Source organism: Chanodichthys erythropterus, chromosome 20 (genome assembly GCF_024489055.1).
Source record: "Chanodichthys erythropterus isolate Z2021 chromosome 20, ASM2448905v1, whole genome shotgun sequence".
NCBI classification, from domain to species: Eukaryota; Metazoa; Chordata; class Actinopteri; order Cypriniformes; family Xenocyprididae; genus Chanodichthys; species Chanodichthys erythropterus.
The window spans coordinates 16,029,875-16,048,805 of record NC_090240.1 but is presented as its reverse complement, the minus strand read 5'-3'; the positions used below and the strand labels follow the sequence as shown (position 1 = coordinate 16,048,805).

Genomic DNA, 18,931 nt, shown 5'->3' with positions numbered 1-18,931 from the left:
ATAAGAAAAAAAGAAAGCAGGACATGTTGAACATTGCCATCTGGAAGCTCATTGTACTCATGGAGAGAGGTAAGGTCACTAATTTTGTGTCTTTTACTTTCCAGACATTTATATCCTTTTCCGAGAAAGTTTTAATTTAGTGGAGATGTAGTTAAATCAAGTGCATTGGGAATTAAATGTGTGCAAAGATTTATCAGTCAACAGGAAAGTTTCTGAATGATTTCTGTAGTGAATGAAGAGACATGTTCTGTTCTTTTAATGAAGAGTATTAATGAAACCATGTTTTTTTTTTTTTTTTTTTTTCTTGTAGAGAGGAATTAAAAGCAAAACATGCCCCCATCATCTAGCACAAACCTGGGCTACACCCCTCCTGATGGAGGCTGGGGGTGGGCCGTGGTGTTTGGATCCTTCATCTCCATCGGCTTCTCTTACGCCTTTCCCAAGTCTCTCACCATCTACTTCAAAGAAATCCAGGAGTATTTCTCCATCTCCTACAGTGAGATAGCCTGGGTCTCCTCCATCATGCTGTCTACCATGTATGCAGGAGGTTAGAAAGCATATTACTCAACTTTGCATATTGATTTGATAGCACATGATATGTATGTTTAACACTTTTGGAAAGCGATGACATTGCTTGGCATTTAAGGTACTTCCACAAATGGGCAGAGCAGTTCAATTTGTGCTAGAACTAACCAAATAACAGGAGGCACCCAAATCAAAGATTACTTTGTCCCCATGGTTGCACAATAAGCCATAGCTGTGCTCTTTATTTTTAGCCTTATTTTGCATAGGTTGTATTTAGAGGTCAAGGTTTTAGTACTACTTTTGGGTTCTCGACACCTAATATGAGTATTGCATCATCTTTTTTTCTCCCCTTGCAGGACCTGTGAGCAGCATTTTGGTCAATCGCTATGGTAGCCGCCCAGTGGTGATTGCTGGTGGGCTAATGGTTGGGCTTGCTATGGTAACGGCTTCTTTTGGCACTACCATTTTGCATTTGTATTTATGCGTGGGAGTTATTGGAGGTACGTATTTTAAAGATTATCACAGCAATAGCCAAATCCTTAGAAATTAGGACATAATGCATATAGACATAGTATATAGATTGTAATTCAGATGGATTGTAATTCACTCCCCTTCTTGTGACATTGTTCTTCTGCTAGTAAAAAACATGCTTTATTCTGATTGGTCAGTGTCAGTGCAGTAGGGTTCCTCCCCTGCATGTGAATGTGTGTGATCAAAGATTAAAAAATCAAGGTCAAAGCTTTCTGTTCAGTCTCTATGTTTAAATGAATGTTGCGGGTTAATTTCAGTCTCTATATGGAAGCTCTGACTTTTTTACTTCACTACAATTCAGAAAAAAACATGTCATTCCTTGTTATTTTGAAGTGGAGATACTGAAAACTGATCCGAGACCCATTAGCAATGTACGATTTGTGAGCGAATCATTCTAATGAATTGATTATTTTCAATGAAACGTATTCAACTGTTTATCAGATCACATTCTGTAATTCATTAGTGAATTTGACTATTCTGATTGCAGCAGTTAAAAACTTACTGATCCAATGATGCATTCAAACTGAGTCTTAAAGGGTTAGTTAAAAAATGAAAATTCTGTAATTAATTACTTACCTTCATGTCGTTCCAAACTTGTAAAACCTTCGTTCATCTTCAGAACACAAATTAAGATATTTTGATGAAATCCGAGAGCTTTCCCATAGACAGCAATTTAATTACCACTTTCTAGACCCAGAAAAGTACTAAAGACATTGATAAAACAGTTCATGTGACTATAGTGGTTCAACCTTAATGTTATTAAGACTTTATTTATCAATTTCTTCTCTTCCATGTCAGTTTCCAATGTTGTTCATGTTGTAAACACAGTGCAGTGCTTCCTGGTTCGACGTCAGAATGACGACTCAGTATTGACCAGCTCCTTCGTCAGCATCACGCATGTGTCGTGGTGCTCACGTGAACAGCGTTGGAGAAATAAATTGTTGAATAAAATATTTTTTTTGCACAGAAATAGTATTCTCGTCGCTTCATAAAATCATGGTTGAACCACTGTAGTGACATGGACTATTTTAATGATGTCTTAATACCTTTCTGGGCCTTGAAAGTGGTACTTAAATTGCTGTCTATGAGGGGTCAGAAAGCTCTTGGATTTCATCAAAAATATCTTCATTTGTGTTATGAAGATGAACGAAGGTCTTACGGGCGTGGAACGACATGAGGGTGAGAAATTAATGACAGAAATGTAATTTTTTTGGGGTGAACTAACCCTTTAACGAATCACTGTATAGTATCTCACAGAAGTGAGTACACCCCTCACTGAAGAAATACACTTTGCTAAAATGTAAAGTAGTGAGTGTACAGCTTGTATAAGAGTGTAAATTTGCTGTCCCTTCAAAATAACTCAACACACAGCCATTAATGTCTAAACCGCTGGCCACAAAGTGAGTACACCCCTAAGTGAAAATGTCCAAATTGGGACCAATTAGCCATTTTCTTTCCCCGGTGTCATGTTACTGGTTAGTGTTGCAAGGTCTCAGGTGTGAATGGGGAGCAGGTGTGTTAAATTTGGTGTTATCGCTCTCACTCTCTCACACTGGTCACTGGAAGTTCAACATGGCACCTCATGGCAAAGAACCCTCTGAGGATCTGAAAAAAGAGTTGTTGCTCTACATAAAGATGGTGTAGGCTATAAGAAGATTTCCAAGACCCTGAAACTGAGCGCAGCACGGTGGCCAAGACCACACAGCGGTTTAACAGGACAGGCTCCACTCAGAACAGGCCTCGCCATGGTCGACCAAAGAAGTTGAGTGCATGTGCTCAGCGTGTGAGGTCAGGGGTGTGAGGTCAGCCTGTCAGTGCTCAGACCATACGCCACACACTGCATTAAAATGGTCTGGAATCAGAAGGAAGCCTCTTCTAAAGATGATGCACAAGAAAACCTACAAACAGTTTGCTGAAGACAAGCAGGCTAAGAGCATGGATTACTGGAACCATGTCCTGTGGTCTGATGAGACCAAGATAAACTTATTTGGTTCAGATGGTGTCAAGCGTCCAGGTGAGGAGTACAAAGACAAGTGTGTCTTGCCTACAGTCAAGCATGGTGGTGGGAGTGTCATGGTCTGGGGCTGCATGAGTGCTGCCGGCACTGCTACAGTTCATTGAGGGAACCATGAATGAGCAGAACATGATCCCCTCCCTTCAGAGACTGGGCCGCAGGGGATTATTCCAACATGATAACGACCACAAACACACCTCCAAGATACCACTGCCTTGCTAAAGAAGCTGAGAGTAAAGGTGATGGACTGGCTAAGCATGTCTCCAGACCTGAACCCTATTGAGCATCTGTGGGGCATCCTCAAACGGAAGGAGGAGGAGCGCAAGGTCTATAACATCCACCAGCTCTGTGATGTCGTCATGGAGGAGTGGAAGAGGACTCCGGTGGAAACCTGTGAAGCTCTGGTGAACTCCATACCCAAGAGGGTTAAGGCAGTGCTGGAAAATAATGGTGGCCACACAAAATATTGATACATTTTGGGCCCAATTTGGCCATTTTCACTTAGGGGTGTACTCACTTTTGTGGCCAGCGGTTTAGACATTAATGGCTGTGTGTTGAGTTATTTTGAGGGGACAGCAAATTTACACTGTTATACAAGCTGTACACTCACTACTTTACATTGTAGAAAAGTGTTATTTCTTCAGTGTTGTCACATGAAAAGATATAATAAATTATTTACAAAAATGTGAAGGGTGTACTCACTTCTGTGAGATACTGTATCTGTCTTGTCTGACTCAAAATGAGCCGAAAACCAGGAGTAATATGATTCTCAAAGCTCCAGTGTGCTGACTCCTAATAATCATTCATAATAATGTTAGATTGGACACTTAACTATTTAGTATCATATCTACCATTCAAAGGTTTGGGGTTGTGATGATTTTTAAAATGTTTCTTATGTTCACTAAGGCTGCATTTATCTGATAAAAGATACAGTAAAGAGTTAGGTATTATTGTGAAATATGTTCAGCATCATTACTTCAGTCTTCAGTGTCACATGATCCTTCAGAAATCGATCTAATATGATGATTTGCTGCTCAAGAAACATTTCTTATTATCATCAATGTTGAAAACAATTGTGCTGCTTAATATTTTTGTGCAAACCGTGATTTTTTTTAATGATTCTTTGACTATAAAGTTTAAATGTTAAGCATTTATTTGAAACAGAAATCTTTTATAACATTATAAATGTCTTTACAGTGACTTTCAATCAATTTAATGCTGCCTTGCTGAATAAAACGACACATTCAGAGCATTATGGAATATGTCACATCCTTTCAGTACATTTACTTTTGATACTTAAGTAAATACTTAACAGAAGTAAGTACTTCTACTCAAGTAGATTACTTTTATTGGAGTAATATGTCTTCAGGTTATATACTTTGTTAAATGTTAACTCATTGACAATGCACATAAAAAATGCTTTTGTTTTACAGGCTTTGGCTTAGCTTTTAACCTTCAACCAGCTCTTACGATAATCGGCAAATACTTCCTTGTGAAAAGGCCAATAGCAAATGGCTTGGCAATGGCGGGGAGTCCAGTCTTCCTTTCCACCCTGGCACCCCTCAACCAATTTCTCTTTGATCATTTTGGATGGCGAGGAAGCTTCCTCATCCTCGGAGGAGTGCTGCTCAACTGCTGCGTAGCTGGAGCACTTATGCGACCCATCAAGATAATAATAAAACCGCCAGTGAGCCAAACCACTGATGACAAAGACACAGGGGAGCTGGACGTCCACCCTCAGACAGCTGGACAAGACAAGTCAGGCTGTGCCGCAAAGGTCAACCAGTTCATTGATGTATCCCTCTTCAAGCACAGAGGCTTCCTGATCTATCTGGTGGGAAATGTGCTCATGTTTTTTGGATTTTTTGCCCCAGTGGTCTTCCTGGCTCCATATGCCAAGCATCAGGGGATAGACGAGTACTCCGCAGCATTCCTGCTCTCCATATTTGCTCTAGTGGACATGTTCGCACGTCCAGGAACGGGTCTAGTAGCCAACACTAGATGGATCAGGCCCAAGATCCAGTATTTCTTCAGCTTCGCTGTGATATATAATGGCCTGTGCCATCTGATGTGTCCGCTCTTACCAGGTTACATAGGCCTGGTGGTGTACGCTGTGTTTTTTGGCCTGGCTTTTGGGATGGTGTGTGCTCTTCTTTTCGAGGTACTCATGGATCTGGTGGGAGCTCAGCGGTTCTCCAGCGCGGTTGGGCTCGCTACCATTATCGAGTGTGCGCCTGTCCTGCTGGGACCACCCCTCTCTGGTAAGTGTTCACTGTTATATCTCTCCGTGTTATATTATATATTAACAGGTTTCTTCCTCAGGTTTACTGGTTGACATCTTCATGGACTATAAATACATGTACTTTGCTTGTGGTGTGATGATGCTGGCCGGAGGTATCTTCCTCTTCATCATGAACTATTACAACTACAGATGGTTGGAAAAGGAAAAGAAACAGGGAAAGGTAGAAGAGCTACAGATTGGCTCAGCCAAAGAGCTTGCTGCCAAAGACGATGAGGAAGAGGTCAAACTCAGCACAGAGGAGAAAACCACAGACTCAACCTGCTAAGAGCCCTGAATACTTTTGTTAGAAAGAAACTCTAACCTGTTTGTCTGTCTCTCTATCTCTCTATCTATCTATTAGGGGTGTAACGATACCCTCATGTCACGATTCGATACATATTACGATACTGAACTCACAAGACGATGTTATTGCAATACTCCAAGACATATGGTAAAAGGATAATAAAAAATGTACTGTTGATTAAATTACTAGATTTGGTATTATATTGGGAGTGAAAATGAATAGGCTTGGACTTGGTGCTGGTAACCCAATGCACAGCACGACGGTGACACCAGAATAAAATAATAATGATTCTAACTCTGAAACGCTTTAGATGAATATGTTTGCACTCTGTCACTGACTATAGATATGTTTACAATAATGTAGGCCACTATTTACTGGTATCACAAGACATTTGGCATTATATTATTGCATTATTTTACATTATATTCAACATTATATATAGTAGTTCAATGTAGTACTGACACTAAAACTCTGTAAACTTGGATTTTTTCTCACTCATAATTTTCATTTTGGGTGAACTAATCACAATACATGTTGCATTTTTGTATTGCAATATATTGTTACACCCCTTCTATCTATCTATCTATCTATCTATCTATCTATCTATCTATCTATCTATCTATCTATCTATCTATCTATCTATCTATCTATCTATCTATCTATCTATCTATCTATCTATCTATCTATCTATCTATCTATCTATCTATCTATCTATCTATCTATCTATCTATCTATCTATCTATCTATCTATCTATCTATCTATCTATCTATCTATCTATCTATCTATCTATCTATCTATCTAATGTCACGATCAACCAAACAGGATCAAGCATTTCTCAAAGTTGCATTATTATAAACAAGTTTTTGTTAATGTTTTTGTAATTTATGATCTTTTGTTTTATTTTTAAAGTTTTCTTTCTATATTATTACATCAATAAATTATAAAACAGGTAGGCCTGTGCCTAAACCTGCGTCTGCTCATATACTGCATTGTGTTATTTTAATATTATCTATATAGTATTATTAATTTATAGATAAATTAATAATATATAGTTAATTTTTCATTAACTTTTAATTAATATTTTGTTTTCATTTTAATTTCAATTTCTTTTGTGTGCTTTTTGTTTCATTTTTTTTAATATTTCATTTTTTTTTTTTAAATATTGAAATAATTTTTTTAACATGTTTGGTTTTAGTAATTTTAGTACTTTAACTTTATTTCAGTTAGTTGCTAAGGCAACATTTTTACATTTTACATCAAAAATATTTTGTAATACTTTAAATTTTTAGTTAAAGGATTAGTTCACCCAAAAATGAAATTTCTGCCATTAATTACTCGAAGAGAATACGTTTTGTTATTTTTGTTTTGTTTTTACACGCAAAAAGTATTCTCGTCACTTCATAACGTTAAGGTTGAACCACTGTAGTCACATGGACCATTTTTAATATGCTTTTAGTAGCTTTCTGGACCTTGAATGTGGTAATTACATTGCTTTCCATGGGGGATAAAAAACCTCTCGGATTTCATCAAAAATATCTTAATTTGTGTTTGAAGATGAATGAAGGTCTTACGGGTGAGTAATTAATGACAGAAGTGTCATTTTTTGGGTGAACTAACCCAATAACAACAATGAAACTCAAGACCTTAATTTTGGTCTGAAAATATGCAGATAGACAAACAGATGATGAGTGAACATTATTATAACTGACATTCACCTTGACAAATTTATATAGTGAAATGTCCCAAGAAATAAAAAACATTTATTTATCTATACGCCATCACAAACACATAGCACATTTTTAAGTTTTTACATGTTGATTACCAAAACAAATGGTTTGTTTAGCATCTCTACTCAGGACACACTAACATCTCAGAGCACCAGTATTACTCAAGAAACTGAACTGATCAGTCATGGTCATCATATTTTTTTAGTCTCTGATACAGAAGCACCACGGCGCTTATTTAAGAGTGGAATGTATGTACCAGACATTTAAACATATTTCACAGATTTAAATGCATTTGCAATGCAAGCTGTGCTGTTCACATATATGACCCTGGACCACAAAACCAGTCATAAGTTGCACGGTATATTTGTAGCAATGCCAAAATCATTAGTATATTAAGTAAAGATCATGTTCCATTAAGATATTTTGTGAATTTCCTGCCATAAATATATCAAAAATTTATTTTTGTGAGTGGATATGCATTGCTAAGGACTTCATTTGGACAACTTTAAAGGTGATTTTCTCAATATTTTGATTTTTTTGCACTCTCAGATTCCAGATTTTCAAATAGTTGTATCTCAGCCAAATATTGCCCTATACTAACAAACCACACATCAATGGAAAGCTTATTTATTCAAAAAATTGCCCCCTGTGACTGGTTTTGTGGTCCAGGGTCACATACTCTATGTTACAGAACTAGCCATCCTTATTTAAAGAGACAATACACACACAAAGATGACATTCTTTCATCAATTATGTATGTATGAAAGAACGTCATACAGGTTTGGAACAGCATAAGAATGAATAAATGATGACCGAATTGTAATTTTTGCGTGAAATATTCATTTTAAGCCCCATTTGGAAAAATGAAAGCATGACTTTTCATTCGGCATACAGAAAACATGCATGAACATGGACAGAAAATCTTATGGTGACCTAGTGCACAATAGAGAGTCAAGTATAAGAAGCCAGAAAGGCTCAGAGTTTCAGCCAGGGATGTTTGAGGCACTGAGCTGCTGTGGCCCTCCGCTCTGGCAGGAAGTTCAACATTTGCAAAAGGAAATCAGAGAAAAGTGACGCCTCTCTGAGGAGGAAGTGGTATTTCTCCACCAGCACTTCATACAGCCCCCATGGACGGAGGACAGCAATTCGGCGCAGGTCACCTGTGCAATAACGAACACAAGTGAACAGTTCTGTAATAAACATACAAATCACTCTTGCATTAAACTGATGAACTTGACAAATCACACTAAGATAACTTGGGAAAGACTAATCTAGTGTTCTACTCACCCTTGCGGTTGAAAAACTCATAGGAATATTTCCCAGACAGAGCCACTGTCACTGGGATCTTACCCAGGAGCTCAATAATATGAGCCAGGTGGTCTACAAACAATAGAAACGATCAACACCAAAAATCTAATAAAAATACTGAGGGTGGCGTTTAAATGGCTTACCTTCCTCTAAGGAGAAATTCTGCCCTGCTTTGGGTTCAAATAAGGAATCACCGGTGACAAGCTCAAATGCCTGGTGCAAAATAATATTGATAAAAATAAATGATTCATAATACACACAAAATAAGTGATTAATCATAGAGTTATAATATTAAAATTTAAAATATAGTATTTTTTATATTTTATCATTCTAATGCAGTACCCATACTTGTTTGGTCACTGAGTGAATATGGCAGTCGCAGCGAAGTTATGCCACCTTCACGTGTTATTGGAATATTTCCTACTTCCCACTTTTGAAGTCATGATTATGAGCTTGTTGCATTCAAGTGCTTTGTTGTCGGAAAGGACGGGAATTATTATGGACACCAGGTTTATTCTTGCCGAAAGTCAAAATGATATTTAGCGTCCCATTCATTGACAACCACATAAACATTCACCCCACTATATAGATTCAGTTTGCTGCCAATTATGGAATTTCAGTCAAATATAGACTATTTTCACTGTATATAAAACATACAGTATGCTTCAAATGATTATTCTTATTCGATTATTCGTTCTCAAAGTGAACACATACCTTCATTCTAGGGGTCAAACAACTAAAAATCAAGTCAGGAATCTTGGTGCGATTTTGGAGTCAGACCTGAGTTTCAGTAGCCATGTAAAGACAATCACTAAATCAGCATATTATCATCTCAAAAATATTGGAAGAATTAGATGCTTTGTCTCCAGTCAAGACTTAGAGAAACTTGTTCATGCTTTCATCACCAGCAGGGTGGATTATTGTAATGGGCTCCTCACTGGTCTTCCCAAAAAGACCATAAGACAGCTGCAGCTCGTACAGAACGCTGCTGCCAGGATTCTGAGCAGAACCCGAAAACATGAACACATCACACCAGTCCTCAGGTCCTTGCACTGGCTTCCAGTTGCATTTAGAATTGATTTTAAAGTACTGTTGCTTGTTTATAAATCACTCAATGGCCTAGGACCTCAATACATTGCAGATATGCTTATAGAATATAAACCTAACAGATCACTCAGATCATCAGGATCAACTCACTGAGATATACCAAGTTCACTCAAAGCAGGGAGAGTCTGCTTTTAGCTGTTACGCCAGCCGCAGCTGGAACCAGCTTCCAGAAGAGATCAGATGTGCTCCAACAGTAGCCACATTCAAATCCAGACTCAAAACACATCTTTTTATCTATGCATTTGCTGATTGAGCACTGTGCTATGTCTGAACTGTTTGCACTTTATTTTATACGTATTATCTTTTTATTCTTTATATTCTTTTCCTGTTTTTATTTCATTTTTAATGTATTTTTATATCTTTTATGTATCATCATGATTCTGACTTTTAATGCATTTTAAATCCAAATAGCAAAATTATCTGTTTTTACTGTTATTTCTATTCCTTATGTTCTATTTTTATTCTTCTTCTTTATGTAAAGCACTTTGAATTACCATTGTGTATGAAATGTGCTATACAAATAAAATTGCCTTGCATTGCCTTACCTTGCCTTGCCTTATACACCAGTCAGGCATAACATTATGACCACCTTCCTAATATTGTGTTGGTCCTCCTTTTGCTGCCAAAATCAGCCCTGACCCGTCGAGGCATGGACTCCTCTAGACCCCTGAAGGTGTGCTGTGGTATCTGCACCAAGATGTTAGCAGCAGATCATTTAAATCCTGTAAGTTGTGAGGTGGATCCTCCATGGATCGGACTTGTTTGTTCAGCACATCCCACAGATGCTCGACTGGATTTAGATTGTTGTTGTTGTGCTCCTCAATCCATTCCTGAACCATTTTTTCTTTGTGGCAGGAGCATTATCCTGCTGAAAGAGGGCACCAGGGAATAATGTTTCCATGAAAGGGTGTACATGGTCTCAACAATGCTTAGGTAGGTGGTACGTGTCAAAGTAACATCCACATGGATGGCAGGACCCAAGGTTTCCCAGCAGAACATTGCCCAAAGCATCACACTGCCTCCGCCGGCTTGCCTTCTTCCCATAGTGCATCCTGGTGCCATGTGTTCCCCAGGTAAGAGACGCACACGCACCCGGCCATCCACGTGATGTAAAAGAAAACGTGATTCATCAGACCAGGCCTTCTTCCATTGCTCCGTGGTCCAGTTCTGATGCTCACGTGTCACTGTTGGCTCTTTCGGTGGACAGGGGTCAGCATGGGCATCCTGACTGGTCTCAGCTCCATACGCAACAAACTGATGCACTGTGTATTCTGACACCTTTCTATCAGAACCAGCATTAACTTCTGGAGCAATTTGAGCTACAGGAGCTCGTCTGTTGGATCGGACCACACGGACCAGCCTTCGCTCTCCACGTGCATCAATGAGTCTTGTCCGCCCATGATCCTGTCGTCGGTTCTCCATTGTTCCTTCCTTGGAGCACTTTTGATAGATACTGACCACTGCAGACCGGGAACACCCACAAGAGCTGCAGTTTTGGAGATGCTCTGACCCAGTCGTCTAGCCATCACAATATGGTCCTTATCAAACTCTCTCAAATCCTTACGCTTGCCCATTTTTCCTGCTTCTAACATCAACTTTGAGGACAAAATGTTCTAATATATCTCACCCACTAACAGGTGCCGTGATGAAGAGACAATCAGAGTCAGAGTTCATAATGTTATGCCTGATTGTGTATATATATACTCTGCTTTAATGACAAGACAAGGTGATGTAGCTGTTGTAGAAAAAGCTAATAAAGAATAGCAGTCACAACAGCAATCGTTCTCCCTTCCACCATGTTGGCCCGTCCATCTCGGGAACTTAGGTATCAAAACAATCCCTGACCCTCCCAGTGGTAAACATGACTTGAGAGGGTGCTTATGTCCGATCTTTAATTAGGAAACTCATATTTACGATTATTCCGATAACACATGAAGGCAGCTTTATTCTGATTCCCATATCATGTGAAATCAACATTTAAAAAAATAATGGGAACACGAGCATTAAATCAGAATCTTACATAGCCAGATTTTCAGCTAGAAGGAATTTTCCTCTAGAAATTTTTGTCTCCAGCTAGACTCACCAAGCAGGCCACGCTCCAGATGTCAGCTGGAGGACCATATTCAGAGCCTAGAAGAACCTCCAGAGAGCGATACTGTCTGGTCTGGATCTCTTGACAGAAGTGTTTGTACTAAAATAACAACAGAAGAGGTTAGGTAATCAAGTTATTTGCTCTAATTCAATGATTCAGTGCATCAAGAATATCCTTTCACAAGATCAGGCTGCATAGCTTTAGAAAAGTATTATATGAATTCACTGAATGTGTCGCACCACCCAACATGAGCTGCCGAGGTCTGCAATCTTCACCGTTATATTATCCATGTTTCCAGGTTTTCCAGCTGCTCCTACATGAAAGAAGAAGAGGATGGCAGCCTTCTCACTAAATCCATGCAGCCGAATCATACGTTATATTCATTACAGTGATGGATTTACTTTACATTTATGTTTAATGATTCTTTACCATTATCCTGGAGTATTGTGGTTTTAATAGCTGAAGTGTGCATTTGAAGTGCGCCCCCTGGAGGATGAGGCGGGGACTGCGGCGTGAGACACAGCAGTATGTTCTCAGGCTTGATGTCTGTGTGAATGATCTTACAGTGGTGGTGAAGATACTCTAGACCTTCAAGCACCTGCGACAGATACAGTTTTCAGGTCTTATGCTGATTTATTTATGGTATTTATATAGAATTAAATTCTACACATAAGTGTCTCACCTGAGTGATGACGCGTTTAACACAGGTGAGAGAGAGACCTGGACTACCAAAACACACCTGCCAACAGCGCAAGTCCGGCCCCAGCAGCTCCAACACCAAACAAATATCTACATAGTGGTCAAGAATCGACTAATAACACTCGTTATGTATTACTGTATTATATAAAGATGAAGTATACCCCAACTCTCCCACAAAACTAAATTTATACAACCCTACTTCCGGTTGTCGAATTTGATTGGGTGAGGGGCGTTCCAAGAGTGCTCATATAGGCTACGAGACTTTTCACATGCGGTCGAAACCCAGTCATTTCAACAGGAATACACATGATCAGGAGTTTCATTAGTATACTATACTATATTGCCAAAAGTATTGGGACACCCCTTCAAATCATTGAATTCAGGTGTTTCAATCACTTCCATGGCCACAGGTGTATAAAATCAAACACTAGGCATGCAGACTGCTTCTACAAACATTTATGAGAGAATGGATCGCTCTCAGAAGCTCAGTGAACTCAAGCGTGGTACTGTGATAGGTTTCCACCTGTGCAATAAGTCCATTCCTGAAATTTCCACAGTCAACTGTTAGTGGTATCATAACAAAGTGGAAGCAATTTGGAAAAACAGCAACTCAGCCACAAAGTGGAAGGCCACATAAAATCACAGAGCGGGGTCAGTGCATGTTGAGGCGCACAGTGCGCAGAACTTTCTGCAGAGTCAATAGCTACAGACCTCCAGACTTTATGTGGCCTTCAGATTAGCTGAAGAACAGTGTGTAGAGAGCTTCATGGAATGGGTTTCCATGGCCGAGCAGCTGCATCCAAGCCTTACATCACCGAGTGCAATGCAAAGCGTCGGATGCAGTGGTGTAAAGCACACCGCCACTGGAGACGTGTTCTCTGGAGTGACGAATCACGCTTCTCTGTCTGCCGATCCGATGGACGAGTCTGGGTTTGGCTGTTGCCAGGAGAACGGTACCTGCCTGACTGAATTGTGCCAAGTGTAAATTTTGGTGGAGGAGGATTATGGTGTGGGGTTGTTTTTCAGGGGTTGGGCTTGACCCTTAGTTCCAGTGAAAGGAACTCTTAATGCTTCAGCATAACAAGACGTTTTAGACAATTTCATGCTCCCAACTTTGTGGGAACAGTTTGGGGATGATCCCTTCCTGTTCCAACATGACTGCACACCAGTGAACAAAGCAAGGTCCATAAAGACATGGATGAGTGAGTTTGGTGTGGAGGAACTTGAACTTGAGTCCTGACCTCAACCCGACAGAACACCTTTGGGATGAATTAGAGCGGAGACTGTGAGCCAGGCCTTCTCGCTAACATCACTGCCTGACCTCACAAATGTGCTTCTAGAAGAATGGTCAAAAATTCCCATAAACACACTCCTAAACCTTGTGGAAAGCCTTCCCAGAAGAGTTGAAGCTGTTATAGCTGCAAAGGGTGGGCCAACTCCATATTAAACCCTACGGATTAAGAATGGGATGTTATTAAAGTTCACGTGCATGTAAAGGCAGATGTCCCATAACTTTTGGCAAAATAGTGTAACTACAAGCATTTATATCTCCGATTGTGTTTGTCTGAAAGAAGATAGTCATATACTCTGAGGATGGCTTGAGTGTGAGTAAATCATGGAATAATTTAAATTTTGGGGTGAATTAACCCTTTAATGATTCATTCAAATCATTTACTTACTCAGCTTATTTGTTCAAACATACTGATTCATTTAGGAACGAAACAACACTGCGTGTTGCTCGGACATGCCCAGTGGTTTACTCAGAGCGGAAATAGACAAAGTGGCAAAATTGTGTCTAAAATGTAGGAAAATGGAAATGATGTGATGAATAGTGTTTAATGTCTGGTATTTATATTCAGACATCATCATCAACTGGAATGTTCCATTCAAGTTTGCAAAACAAAACAAAACAAAACAAAAAAATATATACTGTATATATATTTGAACACAGCTAGGAACTTTTTTGAACTAGGACCTTCAAACTCAGGTCAATATTAAATCTTGAGGGGCCCTTTCGAATCAAAATAGGCCCGAGTCAATAGGGTCAGGGTCAGTCACGTTTGGACAGGCTCCTCGAGACCTATAAATGACCCGAGTTTGACCTCAGAAGGGGTGGAAATCAGACCCAATCTGTCAGAATAGAGCCATTATTTGAATGGCTATAACTTAATTCAGAGAATATTCAGAAACTTAATGAGAACATTAGTGAAACGTTCTTAGAACATTTTAAGTTAGATGGGGTGATGCTTCATTTCACACACATAATTTTAAGAAAGGATACGGATCCCGTTTACACCAGCTATCTTAAACTCATCCAGTAATTGCGCTATACGTCTTTTAAGAGGGTTACGGGCTGTGGGACCACTGGCCTGGAGAGAGGGAAGAGGTGTACACACACACAGTGAAAGAAAAACAGACAACCAGAGAGAGAAAGAGCGAGAGACACTCACACATCGCAGTAATGTCAGTTCATCTTGGCCAGCCTGAGTGAATCCAGCTCCGCTCTTTAACACCTTCACTGCCACATGCCTGCCTGACCTGCAAAACCACGGACATGAACACTTAAGAAAGACATGGACATATGCTTCAGCACACTGAAACACATAGATACTGTGGTGCGAACACAACGTTTCAGTACCTGAGATCGATGCAGAGCCATACAGTAGAGAAATAACCCCAACCCAGCTTTGACAGAACCTTGTATCTCTTATTAAACACAACTCCCACCTCGACTGGGTGATACCCGCCTATAGAGAGATGACTTATCATTACTGTCAATCATCTAACACATAATAGTGTTTATGGTGTTATGGATTAATCTCATTTCACATGTGTACTTGCATAACTCTAATAATAATAATGATATTTTATTACTGAATTAAAGAGGCTCACCGTAGCAGTAATCTCTTGGATCTTCATGTTCCTCCGTGTAATCCGGTTCAAGATGTTCGTAATGTCTTCGAGTTTTCAGATTATAGTCCATAACAACATGAGACCTGCATTACAACCCAACACACATATATTATCATCTTAAAGTGACATGTGACTATTCATACATGCATAATCACAAATATATGATGCCAAAAGTAGTGAGAGCCATAAATCTTTGCAAATGTGTTTGAAAACATATTGAGTTTCCTGTGAGTCTAAATAGTTTAGTGGTTGCTGATGTAATGGAGCATATACAAAAGACTAAACCTGTGGTGTATTCTTAGACAAGCATAAATGTCCAGTATACTGACACATTTGGCTCTCCAAGGGTCAGATAAGCCAGCACCGCATTTAGATCTCAACACCCGCTGCTGTGGGAGTTTACAGCAGGATCTGAACCCTGACCTCAAAATAAATCATTCCACTTTCTGTCTGTCACTCATGTCACACAAGATTATGGAGGGCAATGTGAGGGACACATTCCCACAGTCTGATAGTGACTGATAGTGAAAGAAACTTCACCGACACGTGCAAAGGAGTAACCTGGTAATATCACTGCATGAATATGGTTCTCATGGTAATACCTTCAGTACTTTTTCCTATTAAAAATATTTTACAGATGGTGCCCTCAAGTGTAGACTACAAAAAAATGATAATTTTATAAAATTTATGTTTTTATTCCATATTTTATCATTTCTGATTTTAAGAAGGAAAGATAATGCCTGATAGCGGAATTCAGAAAAAAGTTTTAAGACTGACTACACAGCACTTTTCCAAATGACAATATATATATATATATATATACAAATTTTTTATAATATAATTGAATATATATTTACTTTTTATATTATATTTATTATAATTATAGATTATTTACAAAATACCCATATAAAACATACAACAACTTTCATTTATTCATTCATTCTAAATATAAATATAGCTGCAAGCAGCAATTATGGGGCCAAGCACAAAGAAGGCACAACAAGGCATGCCAACATGGCTGTGACCATCAGTACAACTGCAACGGGGAGGAATTAAAGACCTATTAAGATTATTTTAGGCGAAATAGCTTAAAAATCATAAATACAGTCAATAATAAAGATTTACTGGTTTATTACTTTCAACCAATAGGTGGCACTGTGACCAAATTAATGTGGTAAGTTCTGAGTTTCATACTGAGTTTCGTAATGGAACACCAATGCATTCATAAAATATATAATTTTTATTGTAATACTGTATTGTAGTTAATGGAAATGTCATGTTTTGTTCAATTATAGCACCAGCAAGAGGCACAATCCCACCAATTTTTTTATGTGTCCTCAGAGTGACCCCATACATGTGTGTGTCAAATTTGGTGAAAATATCTCATTTCGTTTTGGAGTTATAGACATTTATATGTAAAAAATGAGCCATGGATGACTTTGTTTTGATTTTTTTTTTTTGCCACTTGCTATCAAAATTTTGACATTTGGGTCAAAACATTCAGTTAATAAATTAAGGTTTTGTGTTTCCTACGTTGGTTTTGTCTGTATCAGACAAACGATTTCGAAGATATTCGCGAAAGTTTTTTAAGCACAAAATTGGACAAGCCGTGTGACAAAACCTAGCATGTGTGGTATCGTTGGATACTCCCGCGAAAATAAGTCAACCACATCAAAAGTTATAAGCATATAAATATTTGGTCTGAAACGTCTCAGGCTCCTGCAGGGCATCGTGCTGATGACCCAAACCGAATTTTGTAACAAATACGCTAATGCGTTCATAAAATACAGTATTTTCATACATAATTCAGAATGTCCAACGGCCAAAATGGCCGATATGGGAAAATTGAATATCATGCATCTCGGCATGATGCCCAGAATCTAACAAGACCACATTTATGATTTAAATCTATTGGAAGTTATAAGCAAAAACAGTAATTTTTCATATCTCTGGACCAGTAGGTGGCGCTGCACTGAAACACTGCATATTGCCTCAGGTCATGCTTGTAATGACATGTACCAAGTTTGGTCTGAATACAATAAAGCGTTGCGGAGATACAGCCTTATGTCTATTTTCGCAAGTGCTAGGTTTTCAAAAAAAGGTTTTGGGAAATCGACTTTAATTCCATAACTTTTTGTCTGCATGCTCTGAAGATGATCTGCTTCAATGTTTGTGAAAAAGTCGTTTTTCTGAAAATTCAAAATGGTGGAAACATTTTCATGATGGAAAATGATGAATGCAATCTTGAGCCAAGAAATCAGAGGAAAAAATAATTTTGTTTCTAGCCCTTATGGTTCAAAAGTTATTAGCATAAACGTTAGTGAAACTTTGGACAAGTGGTGGCGCTAGAGGGATTGAGTTAGAGACTCCAAATTGGCTATGGTGACAGTTCAGACTGTCCTCTACCTTTGTGCCAAGTTTCATAACTTTCCCACAAGCGGTTCTATGGGCTGCCATAGACTCCCAGAGTGGAAACGGAAGAATAATAATAAGAACGCCAACGGATTCAATAGGTGCCTTCGCACCTTCGGTTCTTGGCCCCTAATTATTGTGATGTATGGGTTTAATCAGTGAAGGGGAAAGCAGCATAATTTACCTCAACTACAGAAATATTGTTAATTATCTAAATGTGTCATTATGTCCTCAAACCACTCAAAATAGAGTAAATTAGGATTGATGTTCTCAAATGATCAAAGTACATGATCTGCAGTCTGAGAACCACTGCTATAGACCAATAACATCGAAACTATCATATGAAACTCTCAGCTAATATAAAGCACATACTATATACAACTACATAACTCTCATCTAAATATAAAGCAGACATTTTCGTTATATAAGGATTCATTTCTGCCAGCACCACTTGGTCAGTACAGTATCCATGTCCCGAAGACCAGGGTTCAGACTCATAAACTGCAGTCAAACTCTCTCATTAAACTTTTTTATTTATTTATTTTTTAAATAGAAGAATTGGATGAGATTTACTATATGGCTACCACAGGCCACAGACTGAAACTCTGACCCAAAAACAACAACCCAACAGCAGCAGCTCAGATTTTCTAAATATTTTTGTGAATGTTTTTTCACTAAAATATATCCAGAAGCATGCTGAGTACTCACGATTTAGAGCAGATCGTATCGGTTGTGTTTGTTTGCATGATTTCATCAGAGGTCTGAAGCTGCTTACAGATGCTCCTCTGGTTTTTGAATGGGGAGATTTCCTCTAAACCCTCCACAACCCTCTCACTTTCTACACCTCTCTCTCTCTCTCTCTCTCTCTCTCTCTCTCTCTCTCTCTATCAGAGTTGAGAGATATTCTGAGGAGACAGGTGTCTGTGTTACTCATTTAACTAAAGCATAAGCAAAACAAACTTTTAGACACTGCAGAAAAAACACTGAAGCAGCAAAAACACATGCAGACTGAATGAC

At 38.8% G+C, this 18,931-nt stretch overlaps 2 protein-coding genes across 3 annotated transcripts; one reads left to right on the top strand and one right to left on the bottom strand.

Moving 5' to 3' along the window:
* The first annotated feature begins 4 nt into the window (after positions 1 to 4).
* Positions 5 to 6,470, top strand: slc16a7 (solute carrier family 16 member 7). Its single transcript, XM_067371234.1, has 5 exons — positions 5 to 69; positions 311 to 547; positions 882 to 1,025; positions 4,504 to 5,331; positions 5,393 to 6,470. Exons 2-5 carry the CDS (start codon positions 331 to 333, stop codon positions 5,635 to 5,637), a joined length of 1,434 nt encoding a protein of 477 aa, XP_067227335.1. The 5' UTR covers positions 5 to 69; positions 311 to 330; the 3' UTR covers positions 5,638 to 6,470.
* Positions 6,471 to 6,984: 514 nt separating this feature from the next.
* si:ch211-220i18.4 (SRSF protein kinase 3) lies at positions 6,985 to 18,685 on the bottom strand. 2 transcript variants are annotated; one of them, XM_067371327.1, is made up of 12 exons: positions 18,623 to 18,685; positions 15,482 to 15,585; positions 15,228 to 15,336; positions 15,040 to 15,127; positions 14,871 to 14,958; positions 12,573 to 12,679; positions 12,320 to 12,488; positions 12,130 to 12,203; positions 11,882 to 11,989; positions 8,835 to 8,904; positions 8,671 to 8,763; positions 6,985 to 8,543 (listed from the first exon to the last, which is right to left on the bottom strand). In XM_067371327.1, the coding sequence occupies exons 1-12, from the start codon at positions 18,658 to 18,660 to the stop codon at positions 8,359 to 8,361; spliced, it is 1,233 nt and encodes a 410-aa protein (XP_067227428.1). In that variant the 5' UTR covers positions 18,661 to 18,685; the 3' UTR covers positions 6,985 to 8,358. The 2 variants fall into 2 exon arrangements, with proteins under 2 accessions (XP_067227428.1, XP_067227427.1); XM_067371326.1 differs by having other exon boundaries at positions 14,871 to 15,127.
* Positions 18,686 to 18,931: the final 246 nt, after the last annotated feature.

Excerpts from the sequence above, each read along its gene's own strand:
- slc16a7 (XM_067371234.1), top strand. The coding sequence starts at position 331 with ATGCCCCCATCATCTAGCACAAACCTGGGCTACACCCCTCCTGATGGA. Across the intron at positions 548-881 it reads GTCTACCATGTATGCAGGAG|GACCTGTGAGCAGCATTTTG; the intron begins GTTAGAAAGCAT and ends CTCCCCTTGCAG. Across the intron at positions 1,026-4,503 it reads ATGCGTGGGAGTTATTGGAG|GCTTTGGCTTAGCTTTTAAC; the intron begins GTACGTATTTTA and ends TTTGTTTTACAG.
- si:ch211-220i18.4 (XM_067371326.1), bottom strand. The coding sequence starts at position 18,660 with ATGCAAACAAACACAACCGATACGATCTGCTCTAAATC. Across the intron at positions 15,586-18,622 it reads GATACGATCTGCTCTAAATC|GTCTCATGTTGTTATGGACT; the intron begins GTGAGTACTCAG and ends GTTGTAATGCAG. Across the intron at positions 12,204-12,319 it reads CACAATACTCCAGGATAATG|GAGCAGCTGGAAAACCTGGA; the intron begins GTAAAGAATCAT and ends TCTTTCATGTAG.